Here is a 25178-nt window from a genome sequence, read left to right as displayed (position 1 = left end):
TGTGTCTCTCTGTCTTTCTCTCAAAAGTAAATAAACATTAGAAATTTAAAAAAATTGGTGAGCATACTGAAGTCACCACGTTAGTGAGTAGCAGAATGAAGATTCAGGGCTAGGTCTGTCTCATAGTCAAATACATTCTGAACCTCTACCATAAGACAGAGCTTGATGAACCTGGCAAGATGGAGTGGTGGAGGAGAAGGCATAGGCCTTGAGTCCCATAGTCTGCTTCCAGCAGCAATAGCAGCTATAACAGGGCAGGAGGCATTTATGGAACTCCTAGGAGCCTTCTCCAGCACTGCTGCAGGAGGCAAAGTCAGGTGGGCTTCACTCTTGCCTTCTTGAATTCAGCTCATGGGCTGTTTAGACAGAGACACACATTCTAGCCTCTTCACTGCAAAGCAGACTGCGCTAGAAGCTATAAAGTTCACAAAGTGCTTTCCAGGTGCTGTCGTAGTCTGCTTAGACTGCTATCACAAAATACCATGGACTAGGTGGCTTAAACAACAGGAATTTATTTATTGCAGTTCTGGAGGCTGGAAAGTCCAGGATAAAGTGCTGGCTGGTTTTAGATGGCTGCCTTCTTGCTGTATCCTCACATGGCAGAGAGACAGCATTCCTATTCCTCTCTCTCGTCTCTTCTTAAAAGGGCACTAACTCTGTTCATGAGGGTACCCCACTCATGACCTAATTACCTCCCAAACACCCCACCTCCAAATACCATCACGTTGGGAATTAGGGCTTAAACAGATGAATTTGGGGAGGGCAACAACATCCAGTCCATAGCAGGTGCTGACTGTATTACTCGGGAAATCCTGGACAATGGGGTCTTGGAGAGTGGTTGCAGGGGGAATGCCATCAGAGAAGGTGCCTTGGGCAGAGGGCAACAGGAATAAAGGCCAATGAGAGAGGGCCTGTTTGAGGAATGGTAAGGGCTCCGATGGCTAGGCCTGGAGAATGCTGGGGAATGGTGGTGATGGTCTGAAAGGTGGTTCAGAAGGTAGGCTGGGGTCAAATCACGGAAAGCCTAAAAGAGACTGGGAAAGTGCCCTCCCTAGGGATGCATAGTAGATAATAAGAACAAGGACAGAGCAGCTGATGCTGTGTGTTGGGTGCTTTACGTTTTACAAAGCAATTCCCAGCCATTCCTCTGCTCTGTCCTCACAGCTGGAACATGCGAGCAAACGCTGCAAGTTTAGGATCAGGAGCCCAGGGTCCGCTCCACTGAGGCAAAAGTTGTGCAGTCTTGAACAAGTCGTCTTACATCTCCACTGTCTCCCCTTACTCCTCTGACAACAGGACCCAATTCTCACAAGTTTAGGAAGGATTACACAAGAGCACACACGTGAAAAAATGCTGCACTTAACTTCTGGTCCTCAGTCCTTTCTTTGTAAAACAGGGACAATTCCTGCCCTGCCTCATTTAGGGGGCTGTGGCGCAACTTTGTAATCAAGGCCAAAAGGGAAGAATCTTATTAACAAGGCCGGAGAAATCAGTGTTTCTTGGTTAGCAGGCTGAGAGCCTCAGGGAAGAGGCTTTGGGCTACTTTAACAGCTTCTCCTAACTTATTTGGGACGGGGAGGGATAGGCACAGAAAACGCCTAAGCTCACACAAAAGGGAAAAGAGATGCGGCGCAGGAACACTGACGTCACTCAAGCCGCTCACTTAAAGGGCCAGAACGTTTCTTGCTTAGTCCCCGCCGCCCCCAAATCACCAATCAGAGAGCGAGCCGCCCCATTACGCTATCTCCCCGCGACTAGGCCGGCTGGCGGCGGCGGCGTTTCCTGGTGACCGAGGCGGGGCGCCGAGGAGATGGGCAGCCGAGAGGTGCTGGGCCAGGCGGCCCGGCTGGCCTCCTCCGGTCTGCTCCTGCAGGTATTCTGCCCGACCGGCCGCAGACCAACCCGCAGTCCGGAGGCGCGGGGAGGCGGCCCTGGGGCCCTTGAGAGCGCGCTTCGGGGCACACCCAGTCCCGTCGTGGACCCCCACTACTGAGGGTTCAACAGGAGACGGTGGCGGCGGAGAACCGGCACCTGGGCAGGAGTTCAGAGGCCTGGCTGGGAGACTACAAACAAGTCGTTTTCCTTCTGAGCGTTATATTTCCCATATGGTAGTAGGACAGGGTTAGGTCAGGTGGCAGGGGCGCCTTTGGTGCTCTAGAATTGGATATTTTTAAGGCAAGGAGTTCACTCTCTCCTTCCCCCACCGCTGACCCTCAAACATCTTCTTCAAGCTCTCTGACTCTGACTGAGTTCATAGAGACAGTATGGCATAGCTAAGAAAAAGATACCTGGGCTTAGGCAGCCCTAGATAGGAAACCTGGTTCTACTACGTGCTTTCTGCATGAACCAAGACAAAGGATTTCTCTTGCTAAGCCTCAGCTCCTCATCGGGAAAATTGGGGTAATAATAGCACCTAGCTCATAAAGTTTCTATGAGGCTTGACTGAAGTCATTCAGATAATTGTATTTAATGCTGTACCTGGCTCTTGGTGGGCACTTAGTAAATGTTAGCTGCATTTTCCTTCTGGCTATGTGACCTTAGATAAGTCACTTCCCCTTCCTGGCCCTAATTTTCATCATCTGTCAGTTAAGGTACATACCAGTTGGTCCAAATGGTGTCTAAAGATTCTTTTAACACTAGGAGTTAGTCATTCTAAGTGGCTCAGTTCAGCCCTTATTCAGAAGAGTCCTGAATCCACCCTTCCCCTATATTTTAGAGGCAGCATTTCACTTGGATGTTAAGAGAGAGAACCAGGCACATGTGAGCTCAGGTTTGGTCCTTGTCACTTGGTAGTTCCCTGCCCTTGTGAAAATCGCTTTACTTTGAATATCAGTTTCCTCATCTTAAATGAGAACATTAGTGCAACCTCATGGGGTCATTAGCAAGATTAGATGACATGCCTGTTAAGTGCCTGGCGCATTATAAGTACTTAGTGAATGTTAGGTATTTTTATTATAGTAATAAGGATTTTCTTAAATGGTCATTATAGGAATGGAATGAAACAATTTACATAAAGCATGTAGAAGAGTTCCTTGCACAAGTCATGTGCTTAATAAACATTCACCTAACCCTAAATTAACTAAACCTTGAAGGTACCAAGTTTTTTCTTCTATCCACGACATAAAAAACTGAGTTCATTGCTTTATCCGCAGTGCTGATTGTTCAGGCTTTGATGATACCTTACGGCCCAGATTGGCTTCATAAAAAGAAAACAAGTCTTGGGGCACCTTGGTTGCTCAGTCAGTTAAGTGTCCAACTCTTGATAGTGACTCAGATCGTGACCTCGAGGTTGTGAGGTCGAGCCCCGTGTCGGGCTTTGTGCTGACAGCATGAAGCCTGCTTGGGATTCTCGCTCTCTGCCCCTTCCCTGCTCGTGCGCATACAGACTTTCTCTCAAAATCAATAAACATTAAAAAAGAAAGAAGGAAGGAAGGAAGGAAAACCAGTCTTAGCAGAAAACACAATGGACTGGGAGTCAGGTGGCCTACCATAAAGTCAAGCTGGGTCATATGATTATTATGTGACATTGGGCAAATCACTTTGCTCTGAGTCTTAACTTGCTTCCTGTGCGTTTATCCAATTGCTTTTAAGGGTCAAATAACAGATGTGAAAGCTTTTTTAAAACTGTAAAGTCCGTTACAAAGTTAAATGAAGACTGTGTTGCTAAGGGCCACTTACATGGAGCAAATACTGGGTCGCATGAACAACATTAGAGCTTCATTAACTTGGCCCTTTCTTCAAACCAGTTAGGTTTAGACCATGGTAACTTTGACATTAAATTTGACACTAACTGTATGTACGTCATTTTTTTAAAAACAGCCATAATCTAGGCTTCCTAAGTGTTTTAATCTGGTCTTGGATGTATTCTCAAATTACAATGCAGACACTTGAGGTAGCTTTGCAATTACATTGTATCCTGAAAGAATTTGAGCTGGCCATAGTGAAAGTGTTAATTCCTTTCATCTTTTTTTAAAATTTATTTATTTTGTAAGGGAGAGAGCTCATGAGTGGGCAAGGGGTGAGGAGAGAAGGACAGACAGAATCCCAAGCAGGCTCCACACTGTCAGCGGGGAGCCCCAGGCAGTGCTCAACCCCATGAACTGTGAGATCATGACCTGAGCCAAAATCAAGAGACGCTTAACTGACTGAGCCACCCAGCGGCCCCCATGCCTTTCACTTTCATTGTCAAAAATGCTTTCACCTCTAAGGTCTTATTTGATGGTTGTTACCAACCCTGTAAGATAGGTAACCTCATTTGACAGGAGGAAATTGAAGCTTATAAGAGTTAGGAGACGAAGGGCTTAACAGCTAAATGGTGATTTGAGACTCTCAGCTGAGTGGTTTTTCCATTCAGGGCTCCATGAATTGGCTTCAAATGTCTAAATTTGAGTAAAAAATTTGGTAAGTAGGTATGTATCTGCATGTTTCTAAGGAGAACTTTTCATCAGACTCTCAAAAGGCCGCCTTTGACTCCATATTGTGATATCTTGGCTTTGGAGACCTTGCTGCTCTGTGACACTTCAGGGACAGTGTTAAACTGTACTCTCCCTTTTTGGTCATACCTTTCCCTGGAGATTTTTAGACTGTTGTGGTCCACTGGCATATTTTGATTGAGTCTTTCAAATTGCACCTGTTCACAGATAACTATGAGAGATTTGTCATTTGCTCTGGAGCACACTGTGGAGTACACCTGTCATGCTTCCTGGATGCAGACGGGGGCTGAGGTTTGCACCCCGCTCAGCATCCCCCTTTAGCATCCCCACTTAGCACCCTGTTGTTCTCTGTCTCATGGAAGAATTCTTTGCTCAGGTTTGAATTGACAGGTTTGAAGTCTTGGGATATATCCCTTTCAAATGGTAATAGCTGGAAAGAGATTGAATGTCATTATCAGAATCCCCAGATATTGCTAGGCAGAGAAGAGAGATTAGACCCTGTGATTCCTGGAGATTCTGCCATTCCCTGCAGGCTCCCACTTGCTAAGTGTGTGCTATTTCTCAACAAGCTGGAGGGAGGGCCAATGTGAAGCACTGACTAGAATTCTCTGTCTCCTGAAGTGCCTGACTTTGAGCCCAAAGGAATTCACTGACTTGTCAGGCCCTCCCTCTTATCAGTAAATTAGAGAGATTTCCAAGTGCCTTTGTGTGCTGTTCTACCATTGCACAGAAGTGCCAGGGGACCCCTCCAGGAATGAAATTTCAGCAGAAACAGACAGGTGGTATGTCTTCAGGAGGGTCTCTATGGCAGAGCTGCTGTACATCAGTGTGTTATTAGAAAGAGCAGCCACATTGTTTTCATTTCAACAAAATAAATATTCCCAACATAATTTATTCTCATGTATTTTTCTTCTTTCTCTGTAGGTGTTGTTTCGATTGATCACCTTTGTCTTGAATGCATTTATTCTTCGCTTCCTGTCAAAGGAAATCGTTGGCATAGTGAACGTGAGGTAAGAAGGGAGTACCCTGGCATTGCCCACAGCTCACGTCCCCAGTCAGGGCACCTGTGTGTCACCCTCAGATTTTGGAAGCAGGGGCCTTTACTGGAAGTGGAGTGTTCTAGCAGTGGGCTGAGGAAGAGCATGCTGGGATGGGGGAATGAGCAGGCAATGCTACTTTTAATGGACCCATGGAGTGTTTTCCATTAGCAGCCTCCAAATGCACATTTCTCTGCCAGCTGTTCCGGTTTGTCTGCTCTTAGAACCCAGGAAAGGAGTGGGAGTAATTCACTGCAAACCCTGTCTCAGGTATAATCCTGTGTTCTTGTCCTGCTGACAGCACAGGAAGCAGGAATCCCGCGGCTGGTGAGGATGTGCTTCATAATTGCAAGGCTGGAGCAGCCTGCCTTCCCTCCTCAGTGACTTTTATAATTGGAAAATGGTGGTTAGGGTGACAGTGTGCATCCTTGTCATGAGTCCCTTGGCAGCTCTTAGAAAGCTGCTTGCTTTGTCTTTTAGACTCCATTTGTTCCTTCTACTCTCTTTTCTGTTCAAGGGCACCCACGCATATTCTGTATTCACAAATGACACAAAAGTCTATGAAGTGATGTGAATGCTCAGGTTAGCTCAGCTTCTCAGGTGTATCTTCATGTCCTCATAAACAAGACCATATGTTCCAGACAGCATTTTACATCGAATACCCACCAAATGTATGCTCTGGGCTCCGTTTTCAGAGCTTAGAGAAGGTTCTCAAACTTTGATGGCAAAGGAATCATCTGGGGGAGTTTTGCACTAGGTGGGGCTGAGAAGGGGTCCAGAAATCAGGATTTTGACAAGTTCCTTAAGTGATTTTGAAGCAGGGATCATATTTTGAGAAATACTGTTTTAAAAGTGGGAAGGGGGGCACCTGATTGGCTCAGTGGGTCAAGTGTGTGACTCTGTGATCTCAGGGTTGTAAATTTAAGTCCCATATTGGGTGTAGAGATTACTTAAAAATAAAATCCTAGGGGCACCTGGGTGGCTTATTGGTTGAGCATCTGACTTCAGCTTGGGTCATGACCTCATGGTTCGTGGGTTCGAGCCCCACATCAGGCTCACTCACTGCTGTCAGCACGGAGCCTGCTTTCTCTGTCCCCCCCACCCTTTCTCGGCCCCTCACCCACTGGTTCTCTCTCTCTCTCTCTCTTTCAAAATAAATAAACTTAAAAAAAAAATCTTAAAAATAAATCAAGCAAGCAAGCAAGCAGGAAGGAAGAGGACCAAATCTCTTAGGTGTTCAGATTTGAAAGCAGTTTGGGCCTCTTGCCATCTGGTCTTCCCCAGATTCTCAGGTCTCTGCTTTGACAACCTTTATCTGGCCTGCCCTCTGCTTAACATACAGTTCAGTCTCCTCCTTCCCAATGTTGGACAGAAGCACTGCATAGCAGCATGGTCCTTGGACATCCTCAGAGAGACCTTAGCCCAGCTAAGGTCTGTCTCCACGGCTGTCTCCATTCTGACTTCATCACACATGGCCTGTTGATGAGGGAAAATCTCAGCTCTTACTCATGCAGGTGCAAGAGGGTCCACCTAAATATTGCCCACCCGGGAAAGATGGCAGACAAGCCTTGCTGACCTGGGCTGCAGCGGCCTCTGTAATGGCCACCAGCCTATTGCCTATTGCCTATTGCCTATTGCCTATTGCCTGTCCTGAGATGCTTTTGGCCAGCTTTTGCTGCCACTCAGAGCCTCAGCTTCTCTCATAAGAGCTCTCATTGGTCACCAGTCTCAGGGTGACCAAGAGGTCCCCTTGCTCTGTGTGGTCATATCTTGTCCTTTTCTCCTATTGTCAGAGCCATACCTCTGCCTACAGCCATGAGGCCTTAGGCTTTGGGGGCCACTGTGGCACTTTCTATCCCGGATATAATGCTCTATAGGCACACACTCAGGTGTCCTTAATTTGGTTCCTAACTCTGTTGTTCAAATGGATCAGACTAGTACGCGGACCCTGTAAAAACTCACTGCCCTTCACATCACCACCAGTGATTTATGACCAAGACTTTTTCTTTCTGTCGCTGGCAAAATCTCAGAAATTCTCTCTATGAAAAATAATTAGAGTCACTATTGATTATTTTTTGTTAATGTTTGTTTATTTTTGAGAGAGCGCGCAAGAGCGAGCGGGGGAGGGGCAGAGTGAGTGGGGGGCGGGGGGACTGAGAAACCTAAGCAGGCTCCAGGCTCTGAGCTGTCAGCACAGAGCCCAATTCAGGGCTCAAACACACAAACCACGAAATCATAACCCAAGCTGAAGTCGGAAGGTTAACCTACTGAGCCACCCAGGCACCCCCATTATTGATTTCTGCTTTTCCTTTAAAGGCTAACACTGCTTTACTCGACCACCGTCTTCCTGGCCAGAGAGGCCTTCCGTAGAGCATGTCTGAGTGGGGGTGCCCAGCGAGACTGGAACCAGACCTTCAACCTCTTGTGGCTAACGTGAGTTGTGCTTTGGCAGGAGAACGTGCAAAAGCAAGCGTCGTAAGTGTTGTAAGTTAAACAGCAACACTTGCCCAAAGCTGAATTGTCTCCAGCCTGGGTTTCTGGGGCCTGGGCATGGGACAGGAAGGAGAAGGCATCCAACATCTTGGCTGTTTCCTCTCTGGATGGCCAGGAGCCAGGAGGAGGCTGTGGGTGGGGGCTTCAGGGCCAGGTTTCTACCCTCTTGGGAGGTTGTTTCTGCCCTTCCTGATGCCCACTCTGGGCCCCAGTGGGCCTGTGCCGTCTTCTTTAGTCCTAATCTTTCCCCCTCCCTGTGGTCTTTTCTGAGCTTTTAACAACCACTTAGCATTCTTTGAAAGCCTTTTAGGGCTTTCATTATATCTTTCTTCAATTTTGTAATGTTGATTTCAATTCTCAGCCCTTGAGAATATTCTTGAAGATCAAGTACATCAGCTAAAACTTGTAATGGCCTTTCTGCAGTTAGATTCCTGCAGGGAGGGCTGGCATTTGAGGTTTTTTCTCAGTGCTGCCTTCCGTAACTCCTTCTTGCCTCATGGAAATGACTGTCACGAGGCTGGTAGGTATTCATTTTATTAGAGGATGACTGTTGGCTACCTAGTCATATTTAAGTGCTCTGTGGTGCACATGCTAGGGGACACTGTGCACTGGACTGTTGCTTATTTGGGTGCAAGAACTGACTGTATACTATATTTTAGTCATTTGTGTGCAAACAACAGGCACATACTTGCCAGGAGTTTTGTTTATCTCGTCAGTGTCACACTGTGGATAGGAGCATATACTTACGAGTTAGATGGGGATTGGGCCCTGCTTCTGCCCTTGGCTAATTGTCCATGACCTTGGCCAAATTCCCCAGTGCTTGTCAGCCTTAGTTTCCCCATCATTTCAATGGGGTAATAGCAGGATCATTGTGAGGGGTCTGTGTAAAAGGGGTAGATCTGAGTGCCTGGCATGTAGTAAGTGCCTTAATAAGTGGTAGCTATTTTTAAAATTCTATTTCTTTTCTGTTCAATGTTACTATTTTAATATATATATTTTTTATTTTTAGCATATTAAAAAAACATTTTTTTTTCTTTTTCTAGGGTCCCCCTGGGTATGTTTTGGTCCTTGCTCCTGGGCTGGGTGTGGTTACAGTTGCTGGAAGTGCCTGATCCTAATGCCGTCCCCCACTATGGAAGTGGAGTGGTGTTGTTCGGTCTTTCGGCTGTGGTGGAGCTTCTGGGAGAGCCCTTCTGGGTCTTGGCACAAGCACAGATGTTTGTCAAGCTCAAGGTCAGCATGCCTTCTGCTCTAGTGGGAAATTCGAAGAAGGGAAAGAGTGGTTTCTTAAAAAGATTTTCTAGGAGCGATGATTTTTTTCAGATTTGCATTTAAAAAGAAATTTGGAAAAAGGTAACATGATCAGTTTAATTCATTCCCTTGAAATTTAGCAGATGGGCTGGGCTTAAGTTTACATCTGCTATACTATTAATGCAAAAACAGGTTTGCTAATAGGGAAGTTATTAGCTTAGATAAGAATTTAAGAGGACTGAAGGTTTTTCAGATTTTCCTAGTGATTCTATTTTTAATTGTGTGCTAATATTAAGTTTTCGTCTTTTAAAATCTGTTGTTTAATATGTACAAAAGAATATATGCTGTATGTGTAAATCTTTTTTTTAAGTTTATTTATTTTTGAGAGAATAGGGACAATGTGAGTTGGGGAGGGACACAGAGAGGGAGAGAGAGAGAATCCCAAGCAAAGAGCCCTATGCGGGGCTTGAACTCACAAACCGTGAGATCATGACCTGAGCTGAAATCAAGAGTCAGACACTTAATCAACTGAGCCCCCCAGGCACCCTGCTGTATGTGTAAATCTTAAAGCATGATAATACTGAAAATCTATGAACTTACCACCCAGCCTAGAACTGGTAGAATGTTCTACCACTAGAACATTGTCATGCTATGTCTAACCACATGCCCCACCCCCATTGCTGGGGTAACCACTATCCCAGGTTTCTATTTGTCATTCCTGTGCATCTTTAGTTTTTAATAATGTAAAGTGCACCCTTTACTACATATTTGCAGGTGATTGCTGAGAGCCTGTCGGTCATCTTCAAGAGTGTCCTGACAGCTTTTCTTGTGCTCTGGTCGCCTCACTGGGGGCTATACATTTTCTCTTTGGCCCAGGTAAGGGTTATGGCTTTTCACTTTTGTATAATCTATGTTTCTCCATTTGATTTTCTTCTTTTTTTTTTTAAGTTTATTCATTTATTATTTCTGAGAGAGAGAGAGAAAGAAAGAAAGAAAGAAAGAAAGAAAGAAAGGGAGGGAGGGAGGAAGGGTGAGTGAGCACAAGTGGGAGATGGGCAGAGAGAGAGAGGGAGAGACAGAATCCAAAGCAGGCTCCAGGCTCTGAGCTGTCAGCACAGAGCCTGAGGCGGAGCTCGAACTCTGACCGCGAGATCATGACCTGAGCTAAAGTCAAAAGTTTAACTGACTGAGCTACCCACGTGCCCCTGATTTTTTTCTTCTTGTTCCCGTTACTGTGTGGTTTACATTTGCAGTATTCATGCATGTGAGGCAGGCTGGAAGCTCTAGTAAGATGGTCATGACAGTTCTTTTCTTTTGGCTGTCCATTCTACACCACGTGCTGATGCTACTGATATCCCCAGGGGCCCCGTGAAGCCCCAGCACTCGGCCTCGTTGTCAAACATAACAACTCCTTTAGATGTTCTGTGGGCGAGCCTGTACCAAACTCACCTTTGATTGTCTTACTGTCTCATGGAGGAGGGAGAAAAGCAGTGAGGGAGTGGGGTGGGAACCAAATTGCATGTGCGTTTTTTTTCCCTGGATTTTAATCAGTTGTTCTCAGGATAGGAAGAAACTCTGCCAAGCCTGTTTGAAGCTTGCATTGAAATCTCACACAATGCAGAGCGCATGAATTGAGTGTTAGCAGGCGCACTCTCACTTTCAGCAGCTCTGGCCTCGTTGCCATCCCAGTTTCTAGTTCTAGTTCATATCTGTAGCTTGAATAAAAGTACGACTAGAGTATAGTGCTCATTTTAAAAACAAAACCCAAGATCAGATAGATATCAGAACATCTTATAGGACAAAGCAGTTTGTAATTTTTCTTAATGTATAGGAAGGTAAATTAAAATTCTTAGTCACAGTTTTAGTGAAAGTCTTTCCTGTGTCCTAAGCAAAAACCGCAAATGTATTTGTGAACACAGTAAAAGTAGATATAAAAATAATATTATAAGAATGACAATTACCTCCCAAAAGTAGTTTGCAAACAGCTGTATATTTTAGAGAAGTTATTTGTGATTATTTTTGCCATGTTTTATTAGATCTGGGATTACAGTACTCTGCATTCATCATGTTTTTGATATATTCTTCCTAATAGAACAGGAGGCCATGGAGACGCCCAGTTATTGGTTGGCCCTTCTTGGGAAAGGTGCTTGCATTATGACTTTCTGATGGTCCTAGCTCCCACTCAGGATACATCATAGGTCAGCAAGGCTCATTCTAAGTTTATTTGCTTTCTTATTATAAGACTTCAGAGAGCTCTTCTCTGGTACATTCTCTGTCAGTGTCTGTATGAGAGGCCTGAGGGCCATCAGCGCCTCATATCAGCAGGCGATCCCTGCCCAGGGCTCTGGGATTCTCCTTTGTCCAATGCACTTCCAGGTTCCTCCTTAAACAGCTCCTTACCCCATCATATATCAAATACCCCATCTTTAGAATATATAAAGAATTCTTACAACTCAACAACAAAAAGACAGACTACCCTAAAAGTGGGTAAAGGAATGGAATACTACTTGGCAATGAGAAAGAATGAAACATGGCCTTTTGTAGCAACGTGGAGGGAACTGGAGAGTGTTATGCTAAGTGACATAAGTCAGACAGAGAAAGACAGATAACATATGTTTTCACTCTTATGTGGATCCTGAGAAACTTAACAGAAGACCATGGGGGAGGGGAAGGGGAAAAAAAGTTACAGAGAGGGAAGGAGGCAAACCATAAGAGACTCTTAAAAACTGAGAATAAACTGAGGGTTGATTGGAGGTGGGAGGGAGGGGGAAGTGGGTGATGGACATTGAGGAGGGCACCTGTTGGGATCAGCACTGGGTGTTGTATGGGAACCAATTTGACAATAAATTTCATATTAAAAAAATAATAAAATAAATAAATAATAAAAGGGGGTAAAGGACCTGAATAAACATTTTTCCAAAGAAGATATGCAAATAAATAGCCAATAAGCACATGAAAAGATGCTTAATATCATCAGTCATTAGGCAAATGTGAATTAAAAATAATGAGATAACTTTATACTAATTAGGATGGCTGTTATCAAAAAAAATAAAAATAAAACCCAGAAAATAGCAAGTGTTACTGAGGATATGGAGAAATTGGAACCCTCATACATTGCTGGTGGGACTATAAAATGGTGCAGCCACTGTGGAAAACAGTTTGGCAGTTCCTCAGAAGGTTCAAACGTAGGGGTGCCTGGGTGGTTCAGTTGGTTAAGTGTTGGACTTTGGCTCAGGTCATGATCTCCCGCATCGAGCCCTCTGCTGTCAGCACAGAGCCCACTTCAGATCCTCTGTCCCCCTGTCTCTCTGCCCCTCCCCTGCTTGTGCTCTCTCTCTCTGTCTCTGTCAAAAATAAACATTAAAAAAAAAAGTTAAATGTAGAACTGATGTATGCCCAGCAATTCCACTCCTAGGTATATACCCAAAAGAATGAAAGCATGAGTTCAAACAACTTGTACACAGCAATACTATTCACCATAGCCAAAAGGAGGAAAGAACCAGATGTTCATCAACTGATGAAAGGATAAACAAAATGTGGCATATCTATGCCATGGAATATTACTCAGCCATAAAAATGATAATGTGCCACGACACCATGAACTTTGAAAACATTATACCAAATGAACAAAGCCAGACACAAAAGGCCACCTATTGTATGATTCCATTAATATAAAATGTCCAGAATAGGCAAGTCCATAGAGACAAAGCAGAATTTGATTGCCAGGGACAGAGGAGTAGAAAGTGACTGCTTAATGGGCACAGAATTTCCTTTTGGAGTGATGGAAATGTTCTGGAATGAAATAGTGGTGATGGTTGTACAGCACTGTGAATGTACGAAAAGCCACTGAATTGTATGTTTTAAAATGGTTAAAATAGTCAACGTCATGTTATGTGAATTTTTCCCAATAAAAAGAGGGAAGGATCATGTAGTTGGGATTCAGTGCATGAAGACTACTCACAGGTTGTTACTGCCCCCAGGCGCTGCTCTGTGGGAAGATGAAGGGAGGTAGGGAACGGGTCCTCTTGTCACAGAAGATGTTGCATCTGGTGCTATGGCTCACAGCAGAGCTGCTGTGTCTCAGAGGGCTTGAGGCATGAAAGAAGGATGGTGGATGGCGGGCTCTGTCCTCAGGCATGGATAAGGGTGGAGAGCTGAGGAGCCTGAACCCACTAGACAAGACTCCCCTTTCTCCTTGCTCTGTGCCTTTGCCACAGGAGCAGACCTGACGTTACCAGATTGAAAGCGGGGCCTGGAGGTCCTGTTCCTTCCTGAGCTAGTGCACATTGCTGTTCCCAGGGGGGAGAGAAGGAAGAAGAGAGCTTGTGAAAGGGGCTGTTTGGATACTCCTCCCAACCTGCAAACAAAACCCCAGGCTGCCGCTCCTGGCCAAAAGCCACCCTTTTGTCCTGGGTGAGTGGAGGGAAGGTGGGCCCTCCTATCACCCCCCTGACTCCCTCCCCTGTCCTGTAGTAGCTCTTGCCTTGCCCACACAGTGGACTGAGAGGAGGGAGCCAACAGCTTTTTTCTGCTTTGAAATCACAGTGTGACAGGCTTCCTGGGTTTATGGAAAAGCCCCCATCCTAGATGATGGCAAGTCCCCGGATATTAGCACAGCACATATGGGTCCTCACGGTGTGTTGTCTAGGCGGGAGACTCGTTCCTTTGGCCAACTACAAACATTTTGAGCACATATGTGACATTGCTGTGGTGGTGACACTATGGGATGTCTGTCATGGAAATTATGTTCTGCCTGCCTGGAAGCACTGTTCTCCTAGTCAGGTCAAGGGTTTGGAGCACTTTTCCCAGAGATGCCCCAGCAGAGCTGGCTTTTAGTGAGTAGTGCTCTTTTCCAGAGGGTGGGGCATTGCTCACTAGAAGGTACAGTTAATAAAGACGGTTCTATTTCTCTTTTTTTTAAGATTGACTGATTGATTGATTGATTGATTGATGAGAGAGAGAGAGAGAGAGAGCGGGAAGGGCAGAGAGAGGGAGAGAGAGAGAATCCCAACCGGCTCTGCGCCATCAGCACAGAGCCTGATTCAGGGCTCATACTCACGAACCGTGAGATCATGACCTGAGCCAAAATCAAGAGTCGGATGCTTAACCAACTGAGCCACCCAGGCACCACAAGCCATTTCTTGATTGGCCTTTGAGGTCAAATTCATAGTTATATCTTAATTCTGCCTATATTAAAACTGTGCAATTTAAATCCATTATTTTCTTTTTTCAGCTTTTCTATACTGCAGTTCTGGTGCTCTGCTATGTTATTTATTTCACAAAGTTATTGGGCTCCTCAGAATCAACCAAGCAACAGACTCTTCCTGTCTCCAGAATGACAGATATGTTACCCAGTATTACAAGAAGTAGAGTAAGTAATACATTCTCTTATCATTTTAATCACAGATCCTCATTATCCTTGAAAGGAAGAAACTATTACTTTCCTGTTTATTGCTATAATAGCAAGGATAGTTCCATAGCTTATATTTATTGAGTGCTCACTAAGTGCTAGGCCAAGGTTTCTCAGCCTTGACATTGTTGACATTTTGGGCTAGATAATTCTTTGTTGTGGGGGCTGTCTTGTAGATTGTAGGATGTTTAGCAGCATTCTTGATCTTAACCCAGTAGTTGCCAGTAGCTACCACCTCTCAGCTGTAATAACCAAAAATGTCTCTAGACACAAATGTCCCCTGGGGGATAAAACTGCCCCCCTCGAGAACCACTTTGCTAGCTCCTATGCTGGGTGCTTTCGTGCCTTATTTAATGCTTATACCAACTCTGTTTGCCTGACATTATTATTGCAATTTTAGGGTTAAGGAACTGAGGCTTAGAGACTAAATATCTGCCCGAGGTGAGGGTCAGAGTGAGGGCAGGAGCCTGGAGTGGCTTGAATCGCCACAGAGCACAGGCTGTAACCACCGCGGGCCACTCTCTGTTTTGCTGTGTCTTGGTTTTTCTCAGGACTGCCTTCCAGCACAAATGGTCCAGCCTGCTGACAATGCAGGGTGACCCCTCCAGAGCTCCATTACCTAGTGTCAGGCCAGTCTCTCCGGTGACCCACTTTCCCATGTAGACCACTAAGGATTCTAGCTGCTGATGTGTGGGAGCGAGGAATAACCTTTTTCTTCTGAACTCTCCAGCTCTCAGTCCATTTGACTTCTATTTCCTGACTCTGGTGGGGTCACTGCTGCCTGTGGCCCCGGCGTGGTACACGTGATGTTATGCCACGTTGCCTCTGCTCAGATGCTTTGTGAACTGGGCCGACTCACTTTCCCTTTTCCCATACTTGTTTGCCGCCCACATGTGGTGCACGTAGTGGAGGTGAGGCTTCAGCTGGACTTCTCCTTATTCCTCTTTTGTGATTACTTGAGAAAGTAGGAAAGTATTTGAGATATAAGTCTCAGAACTTATGGAATCCTGTTAGACAGCTTTTCAAGAAAGACCAGATGTTATGTAACAAAGACAGATATGTTCTCATTTGTTAGATAAGAGTTCTCCATTCCAATCACACAGAGCTCACCTTTAGCCTAAATCAGCATGGCAGTTTTGAGATACCATGCTGCCTCATCTGCAGACTTGGAGGATAAGGACTCGGGATCGCTTCTCCTGCGTAGAGCTTCTGCCACCTGCCCACAGAGCAGCTTTTCATACCGGGCCAGCCCCTGGGCCTGGCAGTATTTTGGAAAAGAGCATTTGGACTATTAACACAGGCAAGGAGAGGGTAATGAAAAGAGCCTCAGTGTGTATTTAATTCTGTGGTAGGCGTACAACTCTGAGCTGTAGTTTACTCGTCTGTCAAATGGGGATACTAAAAGTACCTTTCTCCTAAGGTGCTTGTAGGAACGGGATGAGATGGGGCATCTGAATACTTAACACCATGGCTGGCACAGGTGGGTGTCCATAAGTGACAGCTGATACCATGCCCCCGCCCCCCATGCCACTGCTGCTCTCAGTAGGGATAGCTCCACCGGCACATCCTAGCAAAGCAGACGCTGGTGGCATCGGGGCAGGAACCCAGTGGTTTGATCTGGCACTCCGTCCTGAAGGCACCCAGGCTCATATTTCTGGGACAGAAGTCTTGACCATGAGAAGGTATGTGTACCTGTTACACACAGTGGGCCATTCTTGCTGACAGAGCACAGCCCTCTGCCAAGTGCTGTCTGGGATACAGATATGTAAAGTGATTGCTGGGCCTCAGGGAGCTTCCTGTGCTTTTGGGAGGCAGCTATGGGATGCTGATATGAAGCCTGCATCACTCTCTCCAGACCTCAGGGTCCTTATTTTCTTTTTTTAATGATTTATTTATTTTTGAGAGAGAGAGAGGGAGAGAGAGCGCATGAGTGAGCATGAGTGGGGGAGGGGCAGAGAGAGAGGGAGACACAGAATCCTAAGCAGGCTCCAGGCTCTGAGCTGTCAGCACAGAGCCCGATGTAGGGCTCAAACCCACGAATCATGAGATCATGACCTGAGCCGAAGTCTGACACTCAGCTGACTGAGCCACCCAGGCTCCCCTCAGGGGCCTTATTTTTAAGGTGAGATAATTAGTCTGCACAACCTGTGAGGCCCCTTTGAAGACTTAAGGAATTGTGAAAGTATTTGAACTTCAACAAAGAACTGTTTATAATAACTACCACTGACTGCATGCTTACTCTGTGAGTGGCACTCTGCTAAGCACTTTACATGGACTCATGTGCTTAAACCTCATAGTAATAACCTTATGAGATATTGTCTCCATTTCACAGATGAGAAAACTGAGGTTCAGAGTAGTTAACTGACCAAACCAAAATCCCACATCTGAATTTGGACCCACTTCTCTCTAACTTGTATCTGTGAACTAATCTTAGTCTGTGTTTTTAATCTCCCTGCTGTGTAGTCTTCCAGAAGAAATTGGCTTATTGCCCAAAGTAGTTATTTGTTGACTTAAAAATTGGGAAGTTCTAGGTGGAACAATTCATTATTCAAGTTGTTTTTTGTTTTTTGTTTTTTTTAAGAGAAAAGAAATGAGCTGCATCTGAATGCAGTGGATGGCTTTACCACCAGCAGCATGTACCTACCTTGACCCTTGGGAGCAGTTTTCTGCACTGGGGGTTCCCACATAGAGAGCTGGTCAATTCCATTCAAAATCAATTTGACCAAAATGGGAGATTTATTTCCTGTACTTGTAGAATTCCATCTTCTGCAAAAGAGACTTACTTAGCCTTAAAATAAATAAGTGATACTTCAAATAATGGCTGCTTTTAGATCTTTTCTATTTTTTGACACTTCTGAGTGATTTTTTTTTTTAATTTTTTTTTTTAACATTTATTTTATTTTTGAGACAGAGAGAGACAGAGCATGAATGGGGGAGGGTCAGAGAGAGAGGGAGACACAGAATCGGAAGCAGGCTCCAGGCTCTGAGCTGTCAGCACAGAGCCCAACGCGGGGCTCGAACTCACGGACCACAAGATCATGACCTGAGCCGAAGTCAGCCGCTCAACCGACTGAGCCACCCAGGCGCCCCACTTCTGAGTAATTTCATATGAGAGATCTGCTAATATTTAAGTAAAGCTGAGGCATTTAACACAGCAAGCATGTCAGAAGCAGTATTCTGTGTTAAGCACTGTACCAGGTGCCCTGAGTGGGGTCCCTGCCCTCAGAACTTGCATTGTGATGGGGAGGTAAGATGTGTACTCAACTAACCATTGCAAGACAGTGTGTGTGTGTAGTGTTGACAAAATAGAAGCATAGGGAAGGGACTGATGAATTCATGCAGCAGCATTGAGGAAGGCTTCTTGGAGGAAGCTACTTTTGAACTGGGCCTTGACACATGGGTGGACAGAGGTGAATGGGCATGTGTGGTAGAAATGCTCACTTGTGGCTGCGGGAAGAAGACGTTTGCTTGGGCCCCATTATCTGCCCATCACTGTGTTGGCACTGGGATTGCAGAGATGACTGGGGTACTTAGGTTGGCTGAACAGTGGGGGAGGGGAGAGGAAACAAGGTGGAAGGAGTTTATGGCCTGCTGGGCTAAGGCCAGATAGAGGTGGCCTTGGTGCTGTGGAGCGTGGGCTTGATTCAGGGGCAGCGGAGCCTAATGAAAGGTTTGTGAACAGAGCTGTGATCCAGGTGCCTGTGTCGAGGAACTTACCATCTGTTTCAGATTTATCAAGTGTCTTGTTTTCTCTCATTCAGTCCTCATACCAGGAGATAGACTCCTTATCCCATTTTGCATATGAGAAAACTGAGGCTTAGCACTAAGAAGTTGGGACCTGCAGTTTGAGCCTCAGTCTGTGAGCTTGACTCCAAAGCCTGAACCCTCCCAGCAGGATGAGCTAGAGAAGAGGCTGGAAGTGAAGAAGCTCATGAGGAGGCAGTCCAGATGAGAAGTGATGAGGACAGTCAGAGGACATATGAGCGTGAACACAGCTGGGGCAGAGGCCATAGGCCCAGAGCAAGAGGGAGAGGAAGGGGTACTATGTGGGATGTGGAGGTGATATGGAGACTAGACCGTGGCTGCAGACTCCCTGGTGACTGTTGTCAGTGTGGGAGGCACGTGGCTTCTGGACCGTCCTAAGGCAGGAGAGTTTGGAAAGGGGAAGAGTGACTCATTAAAGCATTGTGAGCCCCCAAGTTCAGATTGCAGACATTCCCCTGTGGTTCTGCCCATTACCTTTTGCCATCCACGCCTCTATTTCTCCATCAGTACAGGAGGCAATGGAATGGCTTGTTGGTCAGGGGATTCCAGAGAAATGCACAGCCACGTAGACCAGCTAAGCAGTACCAACCTAGCTCTTGTGAAATAGGCCTCTTTGACCTCCTGCCAAGTGACATATCCATCCTAAACAAAATAGTAAAAGCCCAAAGAATGTGCTGCTTCTTTTCTCCCACTTCTTCTCAGCAGAGACCACTGAGAAGAAATCCAGTCTCTGATCAGACTTCCTGTCTCTATGTCCTGAATGAGCATTTTGGAGATAGTAAGCAGTGTGACCATTACTTCTAAACTGTGGGTCCATTTAAATTGAAGGCATTAGGAGAATGGAATGCTCACGTGTGAGCTTTCAGGTCAAATACAGTGTCAAGATTTCACTCTGGTAAACAATCTTTTTTTTTTTTTTAATGTTTATTTTTGAGAGAGAGAGAGAGACAGAGCATGAGTAGGAGAGGAGCAGAGAGAGAGACACACACAGAATCAGAAGCATGCTCCAGCCTCTGAGCTGTCAGCAGCAAGCCCGACGTGGGGTTTGAACCCAGGAACTGTGAGATCATGACCTGAGCCGAAGTTGGACACTTAACCAACTGAGCCACCCAGGTGCCCCTGGTAAACAATCTTTTAGAGTTCAGTCATCTTCCCAACCCCATTTACAACCTCCTGGCAAGTAGGCTTCACAAAAGCCCCATGGGCAGCTGTAACTGTTCATTTCCTTTGAAAAGAGCTCAGGCACTGCTGTGCAGCACCCCCCACCCCCCACCCAGCCAAAAAGGACCACTTGGCATTGGGGTGCAGGCGAGCTGCCCATGGCTCCCCTGGAGCTAAGGGAGGGATCAGTGCTGGTGATGATGTGGCTCACAGTGCCCCCTAGTGGTGGTAGGTACTCTGGCGCTTTTTGCTCTTGGGAAAGGAGATGCCCAATTTCCTTGACACTGGGGAAGATTTACTCCTGGGTTAGTGCTCCCCATGGCATCTGCTCCAGGTCCAGTGATGCTCTGAGGACAGCATGGCTTGGGAGATTCAGGCTTGTCCTCACAGTGTCTAGAAGAAACGCTCTGAAAACAAGGAGTGAAGATATTTGAAGCCTGAAAATGACCTTCGTTTTTAAGGGATGCTCTAGACTTCCTCTGTCCTGAATGGTAGCCACCAGCTACCCTGGACATTGAGACGGGCCGTAAGCACACCATAAGCACTGGATTTCAAAGACTTAGTATGAAAAAGATAATATGAAATGCCTCTAATATTTTTTTATATGTCTAAATGATAATATTTTGGGCTAAATAAAATATACTAAAATAATTTTATTTCCCTTTTACTGTTCACTGTGGCTGCTGTAAAATTTAAAATGATATATATAGCCTGCATTATATTTCCACTGGACAGCCGTGCTCTACACAGATGGTTTTGGGGCCAAGATCAGGGGTTCATGTGATCGGGACAGGTTCCACATCTGCCCTTGGGCCAACTTCCATAGCTGTAACTGATCTTTTGGAGAGGTGGAGTGGACTTGGCCTTTGTGATTCACCCCTTTCCTCCCAAAGAGCCCCCCTGAAATCCTCCCTTTCAAAGTCATCACTTTGAGTTAATAAGAATTTTTCAAAATGCAGGTACCCTGAGATTAAGAACCTAACACCTAGACTGAACATTATGGGATCTCAGGATGCCTACATGAGAGAGGAGGGGCCTCCAGAGGGAACTGGGGGAGATAGAAAGACAAAAGTCACATCCAGCTAGCTGCTCCACTCTTCCAGTCTGTGGTCAGCAGTCTGGCCTTGAGACTGCCTGTGTCTTACAGGTTAAACTCTGCCCTTCCTAAGCATTTACTTTCTCCTTACCTTCCTATCCTTAGGAAATGGGCAGTTTGGTGCCTCCCTGGGAGTTTTGGAAGAGCCATATCAAAAGTTTTGGGTTTGTTTTTTCCTCCCCTGTATCATAACCATTTTGAGTGGTTTGACTGACCTGGGAAGCCCGGCTCCCTTTTGAAATACACAAGCAAAGCTCATATACTTAGTATAAAGCGACCCTGGATGGCAAAATACAGCATTAAGATGTGGGGTGTGTGGAGCAGAATTTGTTCTGCAGCTTGGAATGCTTCAGACCTATCTCAAGGAGATAAACGACTGTGAGCTGTGTGTTAGATACGGTCAGCTTACCATCTGTGCAACAAGGGGATAGCACAGTTCCTTAGGGGTCTCAGTGAATGAATCTTTGTAGGCCCTTTACAGAGAGGCTCTTTCCACCTAGGACTTTGTCTTCATGTTTAGCAGTGGAAGCTCTTTGCTAGGATTTGCCAGGATTTGTTGGTTGCCTTCTGTGTGCTTAGCATTAAATGAAAAATTAATGGACACTCTCCAAATTGGGATTTAGGCACCAAAATGAGTTTCCCTCTCGTGTAGCATTATTGTACCCTTAGACTTGCAATGCCTGGGAGATTTTGTTTTTGTTTTGTTTTCTAGGCTTTTGTAAATTGGAAAGAGGCTAAACTGACTTGGAGTTTTTTCAAACAGTCTTTCTTGAAGCAGATCTTGACAGAAGGTAAGTGAAAGGTCACCCTGAGCAGTCTGGATACCATAGTATATATAGGTGAGGGAATTTCACGGAACTGCTGATTACCTAGACCTGGACCATTTGCTTTATAGAGCTCCCTGACCTGAGGAACCTCAGAAATTGGAGCTTTTTAAATAAGGAGGACACTGACATTTACATACCGAGGGTCAGTGCCATTATCTAATTTCTACAGGGTCCTACAGTAATGAGGAACGATTTAATTTGAATCCACATCTAATTCCTAAACCCCATGTTTTATCATTTAAAGAAATGTATTATGCAAGTTCTTTATGAATTACACAAAACTTGGAAAATAAAGAAAATTATCCATAATCTCATTATCCTGTCCTAACTTTTTAGACATTTCTTTTTTTGAACTTTTTTTTTTTAAGAACCGAGTTTTCATCATTTTATTTTTTTAAGCAGAGTCACCCTTATGTGATAGTGTGGCCAGGCTTCCAGTTTCTTAAAGCTTTCCAGTTTAACAGTGACAGAGCAATGCAGGCAGAGGGTTGGCACAGAGCTGCACATACAGCTAGTCTTTCTCCATGTGTGTATTGGTTTATTTATGCCCAGCTGTAGCTCAGAGAGTGAGGCTGGAGGCAGCTGGAAGCCAGTAAAGGCAGTGGCTTCTCTCCACATAAATGTCATATGTCGTACACCTACATATTTGTTACTGAACATGTTTTTAAATCTTTTCAAAAAATTATATTTTAATTATAAAAATAATATAATTCATTACAAAAATTTTAGAAAATAGAAAGTTCCCTATAATTCTAGCATTCTAATATAACCATCATTATTATTATCTCGTTATTTTCCTTTTTTCCCCTGTCTTTATTTTTCATTAATTATGGTTCCAAAGGGAAGTAACTCCCCTGAGCCACTTTCCCCGTCTGTGAGTTAAGGCATAGAACCAGGAGGGCTCTGAGGGCTCTTGAGCTTTGACAGTGCTTATTTCTAGCCTGAGTCTGTAACATTGCCATTACAAAAGTGAAACTCACTCATAGGACTTCTGGGGAAAGTAAGGTCAGAAGCCTTTGGAGAGCTGAGTGAAGGTGCCTTACCTCTATGTTGCTTGGGAGCAGGATGTGCTGTTTACCACTGTCTCCCCAGAACCCTGCTGGGCCTGCTTGTGATCAGTGTTCAACAAATTTTATTGATAAAGGTATCTGTAGTGAAATTGTATATTGTGATAGTTCACGTTGTTAGAATGGGAAAATCATTGGAAGGAGTTTGGAAAGGGCATTTGCTTTTATGCACTTTGTTTTCCTCCCAGAGTTTTAAGAGCAGCTGAAATGAGTTAAGAAGTGGATCCAGTCAAGCGATGGCCTGATTGTCTAGATTGTAGTGGCTAGGTTTGTGGCAACAGGTGTGAGTTAGCCAGGCCTGAATGTGGTACCGATGGCTTCCACGATGGGGCCACCCTGGCCTGACTGCCCAGGGCTGTTAGGAACCTCTCAGGGCTTTCATCTCCATGGCTGTGAAACGAGGAAGTGGCTGGACAAGGACCACCCCCACGAGGTTCTTTTTATCTACAAACTACAACTCTAAAAAACAGTTGAAATCATTCATTGTAATAGCAAAAATATAGGTGCTGTTAACTTCTGCCCCCACATTTCCTGAACACTGTGTGCCAGGTGCTGAGAATACACAGATGAATGAGTTACAGGCCACAGCCTCAAGGAGCTCATTCTCTCACCAGAGACACAAACAGTTGTGTGGTTAGCTTTGAACCAGGGCTGCGAGAGCTATACTTGGAAACATTAGCTCTTTCGAGTGCCCTCGCATTTCCTGGAGCTCTTCTAGGAAACAAGGGACAGCAATGTGAGGGAGATGTGGTTCCTTCCCCAGGGAGCTTACAGAGTTGGGAAGGAGAAGCCGCTTGTACCAGAACACATAGAGGTTCCTGTGGAAAAGCCAGTCTAGGTGGCCAGCATGCTTAGAGTGGAGGCTGGGAGCAGGAGGGGCCCAGCCTGAAGCAGAGCAGCTGGAGGGGCTAAAGCCTGATGGGGCAAAGCAGAGGATGACTATGTGATGGTAGGTGGGGATGAGGTTGGTGAAGGAAAGCTGAAAAGATAGCCTGGGGTCGATTTACAAAAGGCCTCAGGTGCAGAATTACGGAGCCTGGACTTTTTGTAAACATCAAGAGCCATTTAAAGGTGTGAAAGCAGGGGTCACCTTAAGATCTGTATTTGCAGAAGCTGGGACTGTTAGCAATGAGGATGGATCAAGGCAGTGCAGAGACACAGATAGGAGCTAGTGATGTCCTGTGGTCATGTGGGCTGAGTCTGAGAGGGTGCAGGGAGGACCAAAGGGAGACTTGAGAGAAGATCCTCACTGCTTCTAGTCTCTGAATATCGCTTTCCTTTTTGAGCAAGTTTCTAGGAAGTGAGAATTTGCCCTTTACGGCTGTGGGCACTGCTCAGAGCTCCATCCATCCACAGTGGGCCACACAAGGAGGAAACCTGATGAGCCTGTGCACATAATCATGGACCTCTCATTTCACAGAACCTACACTTAAAATTTGGAACAGTCATTTTTATTATTAACATATAGTAATCTTACCTTCCTCCCTTTTTTTAAGTTATCAGACTGGTCTTATTGATTTTGTTTTTGTTTCAATTTAACTGGTTTGGAGATTTGCTGTCAATAAATCCCCCATCACTTGCCGTTATTACTATTTTGAGATTATGGATAGAATCTTGTTTGAAATCAATATTAAGAACATGTCTTTAACTGACTATATAATTTTTCTCCTTTGAGACTATTTGCCAGCTGGAAAGTTGATAGTCGATAAGAGAAAAGGAAACAAGAAAATAATGTGCCCTTGAAATGCTAATTATTTTGGTTTTCTATTTGTAGGCGAGCGATATGTAATGACCTTTTTGAACGTGTTAAATTTTGGCGATCAGGGTAAGATGAAATTCTGTAGTGAACACCATTAGTAGATAATTAGTAATAGTTTTCTCTGCGGTTTGATACAGTTAATGAAAAATATACCTGATGACTATAGAAGATGAAGATTGGAAAAAAATGATTCCTAAAGATTGAAAATTGCTGGTCTCTGTAAATATATAGAGTGTACTGACCGCCCCCTCTCTTGTGACTCGGGTGGCAGGTTCTCTGTTGAGATCCCCTGGTTCCTGCAGAGCTCTGGTGTCCGTCTGGGGTTTGGGGGCACTGACAGAAAAGGGAGCTTGCCATCACAGTCACAGAGTTGCCCTGTGATCGTGCGGCTAGATAAGTCTCAATACTTTCTTTGTATTTATTTTTGACTATAATCCTGAAGTAGTGGAAAGAAAAAAATTTTTAAATCAACTTGGCATTAATGATTTCTATTAAAAAAAAGTGCTGGTGCTGGAAATGTTCTGTCTTGACTGTGTCAGTGTCAGTATCCCAGCTGCAATACTGTGCCCTGCTCTCACAAAATGTTACTATTCATGAAACTGAGTAATGGATCTGTGATTTCTTAAAACTACCTGTGAATCTATAATTACCTCAAAAAAGTTCCATTAAAAAAATTAAATTAGTGGGGCACCTGGGTGGCTCAGTCGGTTGAGCGTCTGACTTTGTCTCAGGTCATGATCTCACGGCTTGTGAGTTCAAGCCCCACATTGAGCTCTGTGCTGACAGATTAGAGCCTGGAGTCTGCTTCGGATTCTGTGTCCCTCTCTGGCTCTGCCCCTCCTTCACTCATGCTTTGTCTCTCTCTCTCTCAAGAATAAA

At 45.0% G+C, this 25178-nt stretch overlaps 1 protein-coding gene across 1 annotated transcript in view; it reads left to right on the top strand.

Annotated features, from left to right (window-relative positions):
• Positions 1-1763: 1763 nt before the first annotated feature.
• The window catches only part of RFT1 (RFT1 glycolipid translocator homolog), a 38452-nt gene continuing 15037 nt past the window's right edge, over positions 1764-25178 (top strand). The window contains exons 1-8 of the mRNA XM_060631287.3: positions 1764-1873; positions 5358-5443; positions 7787-7903; positions 9007-9196; positions 9989-10090; positions 14448-14585; positions 21359-21437; positions 24315-24365. Of these exons, the coding sequence (XP_060487270.1) occupies positions 1811-1873; positions 5358-5443; positions 7787-7903; positions 9007-9196; positions 9989-10090; positions 14448-14585; positions 21359-21437; positions 24315-24365 (826 nt within the window). The 5' untranslated portion in view covers positions 1764-1810. The remainder of the gene's footprint in view (positions 1874-5357; positions 5444-7786; positions 7904-9006; positions 9197-9988; positions 10091-14447; positions 14586-21358; positions 21438-24314; positions 24366-25178) is intronic.

The sequence above is a fragment of the Panthera onca genome, chromosome A2 (assembly GCF_046562875.1).
Source record: "Panthera onca isolate mPanOnc1 chromosome A2, mPanOnc1 haplotype 2, whole genome shotgun sequence".
Lineage (NCBI taxonomy): Eukaryota > Metazoa > Chordata > Mammalia > Carnivora > Felidae > Panthera > Panthera onca.
This window is presented reverse-complemented; position numbering and strand designations above follow the sequence as displayed.